Source organism: Aegilops tauschii, chromosome 3 (genome assembly GCF_002575655.3).
Source record: "Aegilops tauschii subsp. strangulata cultivar AL8/78 chromosome 3, Aet v6.0, whole genome shotgun sequence".
In the NCBI taxonomy this organism is placed as follows: domain Eukaryota; kingdom Viridiplantae; phylum Streptophyta; class Magnoliopsida; order Poales; family Poaceae; genus Aegilops; species Aegilops tauschii.
In genome coordinates, this window is record NC_053037.3 from 369795922 (window position 1) to 369806592 (window position 10671).

At 43.1% G+C, this 10671-nt stretch overlaps 1 protein-coding gene across 1 annotated transcript; it reads right to left on the reverse strand.

Moving 5' to 3' along the window:
- Positions 1 to 1808: 1808 nt before the first annotated feature.
- LOC109767011 (ABC transporter B family member 4) lies at positions 1809 to 8693 on the reverse strand. The gene is made up of 12 exons (XM_020325763.4): positions 8343 to 8693; positions 7551 to 7605; positions 6940 to 7115; positions 6622 to 6843; positions 6266 to 6504; positions 5652 to 6177; positions 5292 to 5565; positions 4561 to 5191; positions 4243 to 4471; positions 3128 to 3394; positions 2734 to 2997; positions 1809 to 2643 (listed from the first exon to the last, which is right to left on the reverse strand). The coding sequence occupies exons 1-12, from the start codon at positions 8583 to 8585 to the stop codon at positions 1999 to 2001; spliced, it is 3771 nt and encodes a 1256-aa protein (XP_020181352.1). The 5' UTR covers positions 8586 to 8693; the 3' UTR covers positions 1809 to 1998.
- Positions 8694 to 10671: the final 1978 nt, after the last annotated feature.

The window sequence follows — 10671 nt, forward strand, 5'->3', positions numbered from 1 at the left end:
CTTGCATGGAATCCAGCTTTCTAGCACCCCGGACACCATCAGCTGGAAATGGTCGGCGAATGGCATCTACTCTGCCAAATCCTGCTACAAGGCACTCTTCCTCGGCTCCACGTCCCCGCCCGCTTGGCGTCTGATCTGGAAGGGGTGGGCTCCCCTTTCCTACAAGTTCTTCCTTTGGCTCGCATCCCTTGATCGGTAATGGACTGTGGAGCGTCGTGCGCGTCACGGCCTTGCACACGATCCGGAGTGCATATTGTGTTCCCAGGAGCTAGAGACTATCGACCACCTCCTAGTGGGGTGCGTCTTCTCGCGGATCACTTGGCATGAGATTCTCTCTTGGTGTCGACTTGTTGCATCCCCCATGCTTGGCTCGACCCCCTTCTTCGACTGGTGGTTGCAGGCCACGGCGGCTTCCCCAGGCGGCCTCAGACGCGGACTAAACTCCATCATCGCCCTCACGGCTTGGGAGATCTGGAAACACAGGAATGCAGCCATCTTTGACGGTGCCCGTCCTTCCACTGACGAGCTTGTGCAGCTGATCAAAGATGAGGCTCGCCGCTGGGCTAAGGCCGGCGACAGAGGTCTAGATAGGATCATCCCTGTAACTTGATCTTTGTACCGAGGCTGAGCATCCTCATCCGCTGCCGCTATGCACTCTCTCGGACGCCTAGTTAGCACTCTGTATTCTTCTTCCACCTATCAATGAAATGATACGCTGCTCAGCGTATTCACGAAAAAACTACTACAGATCCTAGCATTTACTAAGAGAGAACATGCCCATGCAAGGCTGCATGCATACAGTGGCCATTAGCACAAGCTGATCCGTGAGTGTTGCCGAGCATGCATGCAACAATGTAACAATCTGTACAAACCAAAGAAATAGAGAAAAACTGCCACCTGAGCAGTTTTATCAAAACCGAGAAAATCTATGTTTTTCAGAAGTATTTGTTGCCCATCTATTGAAATACTGAAGTTTTGGAATATTATGGTCTTTGGAAAACGGCATTGCCAAACTAGGCCTCAGCGTCTACAAAAGAAATCACAAATCGCTCGGTTTTGAAAGAAAAATAAAACACAAACAATCGGCAGAAGAAGAGTGCCTACTACTTCCTCCGTTCCTAAATATATGTTTTTGTAGAGATTCTACTATGAATCACATACGGATGTATATAGATATATTTTAAGTATTGAAATCTTTACAAAAATTTATATTTAGAAACGGAGGGAGTAGTACGGTAGTACCCATGCGAGCGATCGATCGAACCCCAGGGACTGGATCAAACGAAGAGTTACCCTGCGTGCGCCACACCGGCAACAGTTCAGGCACTGCACCGGCGCACCGTCCCGCCCCCTCCCTGCTCGCCTGCCCCGCCGCCCGCCTCGTATGAGACCCCCGCTCCCCCTCCCCCCGCGCCGGGCGCCGGCCCCGCTCCGCTGAGGTACTGCCGACCCGCCTAGGAAGTCCGCTGCTCCGCCCCCAAGTCCTGGCTTGACAGGCTCCGGTCAGGATCTCGCTAGGCGCGGCTGTTCGGAGTTCCCGACTGTAACGACACAGCTGGTGCGGTGGTAAGCCTTGGTTCTTGTCAGACACTCATACAAATTTAACTGCAGTATGATCAATTTCTAAACAGAAGATGCCTAGAGCATCTTAAGATGACAGGGTAGAGTCTTCATATTATACAGGACATGCCCACATTTTACAATGCGGTCTTGAAATATTTGTGTTAGGCATTATGTACAGCAGGATATTACACTCGTTTACATATCGACGGGGGGAATGCACATTTCAAAAATCAAAATCAAAATCAGAAGCACAAGATTTCCTTCTAAATGATTACAATCTTACGCTACATAGACACAATAAATTTCATTCTAGTTTTCGAATTCCTCTTCAAGCCCCAAAGAATAATGCGGCACAGTTACAGGAACAGCAACAAAAGGTGGTCAGGGAAGATGTACAATGTGGATAGAGATCGGAACCAAAACTGATCCTAGGTATTATGATGACGCTGATCGAAGTTCTACTAGTGAAGCGTACACACCATCTTTTATGTTCATCAGCACCTCGTGCCTTCCTTTCTCAACTATTGCACCATCCTTGAGAACCGCAATGATATCAGCACCTTTGATCGTCGAGAGGCGGTGAGCCACAACAACCGTGGTCCTGCCGACCATCACATTGTCTAATGCATCCTGCACAATTCGCTCGGACTCGGCATCCAAGGCACTAGTCGCCTCATCAAGTAGTAGTATCTTGGGGTCCTTCAGTATGGCCCTTGCAATTGCCACCCGCTGCTTCTGGCCACCCGACAGCTGTATCCCCCTCTCCCCAACTGTGGTGTCATATCCTTGGGGAAGGCTTGATATGAACTCATGCGCATTGGATGCCTTTGCAGCTGCAATTAGCTCCTCCTCAGTAACTTCCCCATCCTTACCATAGGCTATGTTGGCACGGATTGTATCATTGAAGAGTACAGGCTCTTGGCTCACAAGTCCCGTTTGGTCCCTCAACCAATTGATGTTTAAGCTCTTGATTTCCACTCCATCCAATGAGATGGTGCCTGAATCAGGATTGTAGAATCGCTCCAACAGTCCAATTACCGTTGACTTGCCGCTACCACTCTCTCCAACAAGGGCAACAGTCTATATAAGACCACAATGAAAGTAAGCTTATATGTAAATCACTGTAGAAGATATAACAATAGTGATTTGGATAGAAAAAAGTGGGCTAACCTTGCCAGAGGGAATGTGCAGGGTAAAGTCACTGAAGATCTGAATATCTGGGCGGGTTGGGTACTTGAAGCTGACATGCTGGAAATCGATGTTGCCCTTGACCTCATCTAATGTCAAACCCTCATTGCGGCTTGAGTCTATTTCAGACTTTCGGTCCAATAAAGCAAATATGGAAATAGCTGAATCTTTTGCTTTTGTTGAATCGGTGGCCATTGCACTTGTTTGAGATACTCCAATAGTTGCTAAAACCAGTGCAAAGAAAACCTGCAAAGTATGACTAACTATGTGAACCTCGTGGAAGTAGTGACTGGTTAAGGATGGAGGGATTAAGACTGAAAAACTTAATATGAAGAAGAAATAATTATTACTCTTCTGAAATGATGCAATTACGTACCTTGAAAACGTCACCAAAACTTGATTGGCCATGGCGCACAAATTGTGCTCCAACATAGAAACAAAGACCATACGTAAGGTACAGCATCAAGAATGAGAAACCAAATCCGATGCCTCCAACTACTCCTGTTCTGACTCCTTGACTCATTGAGGCTTCACATTTATCATCATATATTCTTGTAATTCTTTTCTCAGAACAAAATGAAGCTACGGTCCTAATACTACTAATTGCATCAGTGGCCACTTGACTCGCGTCTTCATACATCATCTGGAGAACCAGCAATTCATTATCATTGACATAACAATTTTCAGAATGTGAAAACTAATTATCTAGAGTAAACTCAGATTCTTATTACTCGATGAAAGTTTAACAAAATGACTTCACTTTATAGCCTTGACTGAATAATGGTTATCTTATCTTACTGTTACATAAATAGGAGTTTGTGTGTTAAGAAAAAAGGGAGCTTCTAATGGTTGTTCACACCCATGTTTCCCACCTCGCTAAAAATCTATAACAAAAAATAAAAACAAGCTAACTAACTGAACACATCGACCTTAATGAACTAATTTGACCACCTCCTAAAAATTCTCAGACAAAAATGGAGCATGGCACGGGTCAAAAAGAGAGTATGACTAGGTGTCACTGTGGAGCCAAGGGGGGCACAGAGTAAGGTTTTAAGCTGAGCAAGAATGTGGAGGCGTGACTTTGGCCAAGGCAGAAGTCGGATGGGATGACGGCGTAGGGGAGACCTGAGGCAGGCTGAGCCGATGAATGGCTTAACGTGAACAGTTTCTTGTTACCGGCGGCAAAGCACATGTATTTAGATTGTAGTTCTAGCTTCACAGTTAGAAACTGAATGCTCTACTAGTTACTCCCTCCAGTTTCCCAAATGTGTCGTTTTGCACAGAGGCAGAATTTTTGTTGGACCTTTTAAATATGTTACAATAAATTAGTGGTTCTAACAGAAGACCCGCTAATGAAATATATCACACGAAACTTCTGTCCTAAGTAACAACTTATATGGAACTGCATGGAGTATCATTTAGTTTTAGTAATTATTTGCAAAAGATCACATTGCTAGAAAAACAGCCTGATGGCTTCTTTTGATGGGTTACCTTGGCATCTTGACTGAAACCCTTCAAGAACTTCACTTGGGCATAACCTTGAAGGCCCACTAATGGAATCACGCAGAGGATGATCAAAGAGAGCTTCCAGTCAGCTATCATAGCAATGACAAACCCTGTGATAAGTGTAGAGATAATCTGAACCGTTAAGGCCAAGTTATCTCCCACTAAACGCCGTACATTCAAAGCATCAACTGACAGTCGTGCACCAAGTGCTCCGCTGTAAGATATAATTTGGCAGTTAGTACCTACAAGTAAAGCTCACAGATTCTAGAGGAAGAAGAAACCAAGCGAAAAACTGTAACAAACCTGGAATTTTTAGGATCATCAAACCAAGCGACTTCTTGGTGCACAATGCTTCGAAATGACATAGCACGGATACGCTCTATAAGCTTCCCTCCAGCTATTCCAAACAAGAAGAGCTCTGCGGGTATTGAGATTATCGAAATGATACCCAGCACCACACACATCAAACCCCAAAAGCTAGAATCCTTTCTGAGTTTATCTGGTGGCTCATAGAAAGTTTTAATGGCACTGGAAATCATCACGCCGAACATTGGGAAAAGCACTCCGTGAACTGCTGCAGCTAGGGATCCTAACAGAATAATAAGTACCTCTGGTTTATTAAGAAGTGCCAGCCGTCCCATAGGAGCTTTCTTTGGAACCTCACCATCCTGCTCTGTATGATTCTCCCCATGTGTATCATTTCCTTCAGGCAATTCAACTGCGCCAGGAAGCCCAAAGGAGAGGTTGAAAGAATTCCTACTACTATTCCCTGCAGAACCTCTGCTAATCGATCGCTTCAATGACAAGCTTGTACTTTTAGACCTCGGATCCAATCTTCTATGGTCTACTTTCTGCTCTTCTTCATTGTGTTCTTGAAGCCTAATTAGTTGAGAGTATGCACCATCTGGGTTTACTACCAATTCATCGTGGGGACCTATATGAAACATTCATTTGTGTAGAAAATTGATCAGTTTAGTCAAAATATGCCAAAGAAGTGATTAATAAAAGGTGAGTGATGAGAATGTAATCTTGACCTTGTTCAACTATCTTTCCTTGTTGAACAACTGATATGCAATCAGCATTCCTGACAGTAGTTAGACGATGAGCAACTACAAGCGTCGTTCTGTCCACCATGATCCTATTCAGTGCCTCCTGAACTATCCTCTCCGACTCCACATCCAATGCACTAGTAGCTTCATCTAACAAAAGTATTTTGGGGTTTTTAATGATTGCTCTTGCAATTGCGATCCTTTGCTTTTGCCCCCCTGAAAGCTGAGCACCGCGTTGGCCAACCATTGTATCATAACCCTGGTACAAAATAAAAATAAAATATTTAGCACTCAACTAAAATGTAAGAACTTGGATTAGGACAAATTATTGAAATTTTGACACACATTGGGCAACTTATCAATGAAATTTGCTGCATTGGAGAGCTCAGCGGCTCTCTTGATCTCCTCAATTGTTGCACCTTCTTTGCCATATGTAATGTTATCTTTAATTGAGGTCATAAAGAGCAAGGGCTCTTGGCTAACAAGACCAATTTTCCCTCTTACTGAATCAAGCTGTAAACTCTTGATATTGATCCCATCAATCAAAACTTCACCAGCCTGCGGATCATAGAATCTCTCTACAAGACTAATCACAGTTGACTTGCCACTTCCACTCTCCCCAACTATAGCCATTGTAGTGCCACTAGACACATGCAAGGAGAATCCATCAAATATCAGTTGCTCAGGCCTTGCTGGGTAGCTGAAATACACATCTCTCAGCTCAACATCACCCTTGATATCTTCTAACTGCCTACCAGTCTTGTCATCAGGATCAATCTCTGGTTTCCTCTTGATTGTTGTGAACAATCTGTGTGCTGCAGATTGTCCCTCTGCAAAGGCTGTCATACAAGGGGTTGCATTACCTAAAGACCTGCAACACAATCAGAAATTATCACTACCAACGATGCGATGTGAAGCATCATTATGATATGAATTCCACTTGAAGGTGGATAACTCACATTGCCCCAGTCATGATAGCGAACAAGATACTGATGACTTCTCCGCCTGTGTATCCTTTGGTAAGTATCAACTTTCCACCGTACCATATGGCTAAGCCATAGCTAGAGAAGAATATGAAGAAAACAGAACCCATGCCAAAACCATTGGCAAGTCCTTCCTTGACAGTTGTCTTGTATGCTTTGTTTATGAGTTTATTGTAATCTCCGATGGCCTGTTTCTCCCCATTGAAAGAGGCAACCTGTTTTACAGATGTAGCAACAAGATAACTTGTGAGTACTCAAGAAATCACATCCTCCTTTTTCGTAGGAACGTTTCAACTAGCCATTATTTAAATTGATGTGCAAACTGAGCTTACTGTTTTTATGGATCCAATTGTCTGTTCAACAACATTCGCTGCATCACTGTATGATTCTTGACCTTTGCTAGAGATTGTAGATAACACTTTTGCCACTGCTCCTCCTGCAATTACAACTGGAGGTATGCATGCCAACATGACAAGAGATAGAAGCCATCCTTTCACAAAAGCTACCACGAAACCGCCTATGAAAGTAGCCACAAGTTGTAAGAACTTGCCAACCTGCAGTAGTCAATTATGTCATTTTTATATGATTTGGAATGTAATGAACACACTGTTGCTTATGCGCTCTTCATTTGACTGGGAGAAAATCCTTACCTTCTCACCAATAGCATCCTGAACTAGCACAGTATCACCAGACATTCTTGAAACTATCTGCCCAGTTGTCATTTCTACGTCAAAGAATGATATATCCTGTCTCAAGACAGATTTGAGGTATAGAGATCGAACGCGTGTGGCCTGCCTTTCTCCAGTAATTGTCCAGCATGCCACCTCTGCACAGACAACAGGTTGGCTTGACAGTTATTCTCAATTACCTTGACACGAGAACTATATGACTTAAACATGCGGAATTCTGTTTACAATTTCCTTCAGTTGCGCAATGTAAAGAAAATAATCTACAGTATATTTCTTCGTGTGTCACTTTTCAGTTGAAATATAAAACGTGTGGACACTGTTTTCCTTATACTCTGTTTTGCTATACTCTTTGGACAAGAATTTCAGGAACACAACTTGGACTTTGCACCATGAGGACAACTCGCAATTTTGAAATACTAGTAGGGTGTCAGCTGTCCTTTTCAGTTTAGTCAAACATATATTACTCTCATTATTTCTCTAAGAAAGATAGCAGCCATGTTAAGTACTCCAGCAAGGATGCAGGTGGTGCGAAGACATGTGGAGAAGTTGACAAAGTCTGCTCATGCTCTTACGGAGAAAGGAGACCACTGCTGTTCCGATACCCAAGTAGACAAAGCTCAGAACCGCCTGCAAGAACGAAATGATAACAGGGTGAAAATTTATTCCTGTCTTTACTGTCTTGCAGCAATGTAATACTATATGCAAGGAAATAAATCTAACTATATTATGGTAAAACTCAGGTGCTAGAAATTGTTGCAGTTTTTTTTTCCTCTTTGGTATCCATGATGCTGATGGCCAACTGACAGTGACAAAGAAAGTGCAATGCGACAAACGTGACAGTGCGGATCACCTCTATCCCGTTTCAGAGTTTCAGATGAGAGTATTGTAAAAAATAAAGGTTTCAGAAGCGAGAAAAAAAACCGCACGGATCTCGGGGCCAGAGCTTCAGATCCTTTATTTATCAGGAGAGATCCCAACATGTAGGTGGCAGCTACCCCTATCTCTTATGTTAATTAATGCTAATCTACGTGAAATCTCTTTGTTAAACTTGCAAGCTGCAGTAAACTGGAGTGATCCGCAAGCTACCTCAGAAACGTGATAGATTTGAATACAGAGCACCATGTAAAACCGCTGCAAATTTTCGTTCTAAACTGGGCTTCAGAATCAAGAAAATTAATGGCAGAAGAAGCAGAACGGCGACAAGATTCGCCGGGGCTTTCTCGGAAGTAGAAATGGAATCGGCCGAGCAGAGTAGCCCGAAAGGAACGCGGCTCTGGTGCGTTGTCACGGATGGCGAGGAGAAACCGAGGTGATCGGAAAGGTGGCCGCTGACCAGAGAGACGGGCGCGGTGAGCTCAGCTCACCTTGTTGACGCGGTGGAGGACGTTGTCGCTGGTGGCGCCGCCGAAGGCGTCGATCATGTCGCCGAAGATGACCGTCATGAGCGGCTGCGAGACGCCGTTGGCCAGCGCGGCCAGCGTGCCGACCAGCATCAGCAGCTGGTCCGTGCGGTCGGCGTACCGGAACATCCCCGTGAAGGACACCCTCTTCCCGTGCCCGCCCTCCTTCTTCTCCTCGCCGTCCCTCCCTTTCGCGGCGGCGTCCATTGCTGGCAGCTTGGTGTGTACAGAAGAGAACGCACGGCTTTTGTTTAAGCCTGATTCTTACGGCTCTACTTCGCGGGGTATTTATGGGGTGGCTGGCTGCTTTTGGCTGGTCAATGCTTAGAGTAAGTAGGGTATAAATGGGAGGAAAGGCGGAGGAGTACTACTATACAACTGTATCCCACCGTTGCCAAAGCAGGGGTATCACGCAAATACGTAGGTTCTGCTCCCTCCATTCCAATTCATAAGGTTTAATACGCATTTTGAGATTAACCAGTTAGACTAATAATGTATGGCACAAAGACATTATTTTTTGGAAGCATACATCTCATATGCTTCGAATTTTCTTGAAAATCATAGTAGTAATTTTGAAGCGTGTACAACAGTTTCATGCAAAGGGCATGCAAATTCGAATGCTGGACACTGATCTCATCAAACTTTTTAGTCCGAGTGATGTCACCTTCGAGCATAACTTAACTTATCTGGGTTTACATCACAAGGACGATAATTCTTCTGTCACCAGCCCAATGTTATTTATATCTATGTCTCCTACTTAAAAATAGGACCCCGATAAATCCCGAACGTTCGAGATTTGACCATGTTAAACTGAAAATTTTCGGTGGCAATTTTAGCGACGCGAGGATGTAAATTCAGTTGGCAAACATGATAAATGCGTGCTCAGTGTATTTTTGGCCAGAAAATTGTCGTGCGTGCCAACTAATTTGTCATCCTCGCGTCACTAGAATTGCCATTGAAAAGTTCGATTTGCCATGGTCAAATCCCGAATGTTAGGGATTTATCATTTCCATAAAAAAACGTAAGGTTTTGTTGTCCACCTCGTTCTTCATCGAACCTTATGTGCGTTATCAACTCGCTATCTCCGTTTTGAATATATTTTTTCATCTCTAGATGTTTTACTCGTTTTCATTGAAAACCACCTTAATTGCCTCATCTTTTATTGACTTACCAAATAAAACCTCTCCTACTTAAATAAAAGGAACTTAAGGTTCTATGTCTACCTCGTCCTTCGTCCAACCTTAGTGCGTTTTCCCCTCCCTATCTCGGTTGTGACTTCATTCTTTCTTTTCAGTTTTTGGATATTTTTTACCAGTTTTCATTGAAACCCGCCTTTTCTTGACTTGTCAAATAAAATCTCTCCTACTTTAAGAAAGACGTAATGTTCTGCCACCTACCTCGTTCTTCATCCAACCTTACATGTAGTTTCCCTCCTTAACATCATACATAATATCAGTATCAACATTAAACAAGTATTATATCCTGCCAAATATTAACATGTAATTTATATTTTATCTAAATATTGATGTGCAATATAATTAATCCTCTATAACACTATGCTTCCTTGTTTTAAAGAGCTACACTCAGTTGGGGTCTTCAATTGAAATTGGGTCACCCAATTTTGACCGGATCAACAATTCCTCAATGCTCTTTCATTCAATTCTTGTATACTATACACTATGCTTCCTAGTATTTAAGGCATCAAAATTAATTGAGGCCTTCAATTTAGATTGAGTCACTCGATTTTGACTAGGTCAACAATTTCTCAAGGAGCCCTCCATTCAATTATTTTAATTCACTATATTCCATAATTTTGTAGCTCATTTTCGTTCAACTGAGGTATTCAATTTTGGATTTTGTTTTACGATTTTGACCGGACCAACGATTTTACAAATCAATCAACAATAACCGGCCTATAAAAGCATATCACCCCCCCCCCCCCCACCGGCACCTCCCATCACCTAGAAAAAAAGAAGTGCCACCATGTGGTATTGTAGCACCAATATAGCATATGCTGCGACGCAAAAATTTCCCCACATAAATATAGGTTGGTTGCAGATAACACAAAATCACACCTCGAAAGGCCCACCAAATCACCGCATTATAAACAAAAATAAAACACACTCCATCATCTCCCCCACCCGCCGAACTAAATATTTCATCAGTTCCAACATATAAGCAGTATTAGTTTTTTGAAAAGTCAAATTTCTATGACCAAATTCATAGCAAAAAATATCGACATCCATAATATTAAATAAAAAATGGAAATTCATTTCATAATGAATCTATATCA

Bases quoted from the DNA above. Each gene is read 5' to 3' on its own strand.
- LOC109767011 (XM_020325763.4), bottom strand. From the start codon at position 8,585: ATGGACGCCGCCGCGAAAGGGAGGGACGGCGAGGAGAAGAAGGAGGGC. The intron at 3,395-4,242 runs GTAACCCATCAA...CTGGTTCTCCAG, and splicing joins GTTTCAGTCAAGATGCCAAG to ATGATGTATGAAGACGCGAG. The intron at 2,998-3,127 runs GTACGTAATTGC...CATACTTTGCAG, and splicing joins GTTTTGGTGACGTTTTCAAG to GTTTTCTTTGCACTGGTTTT.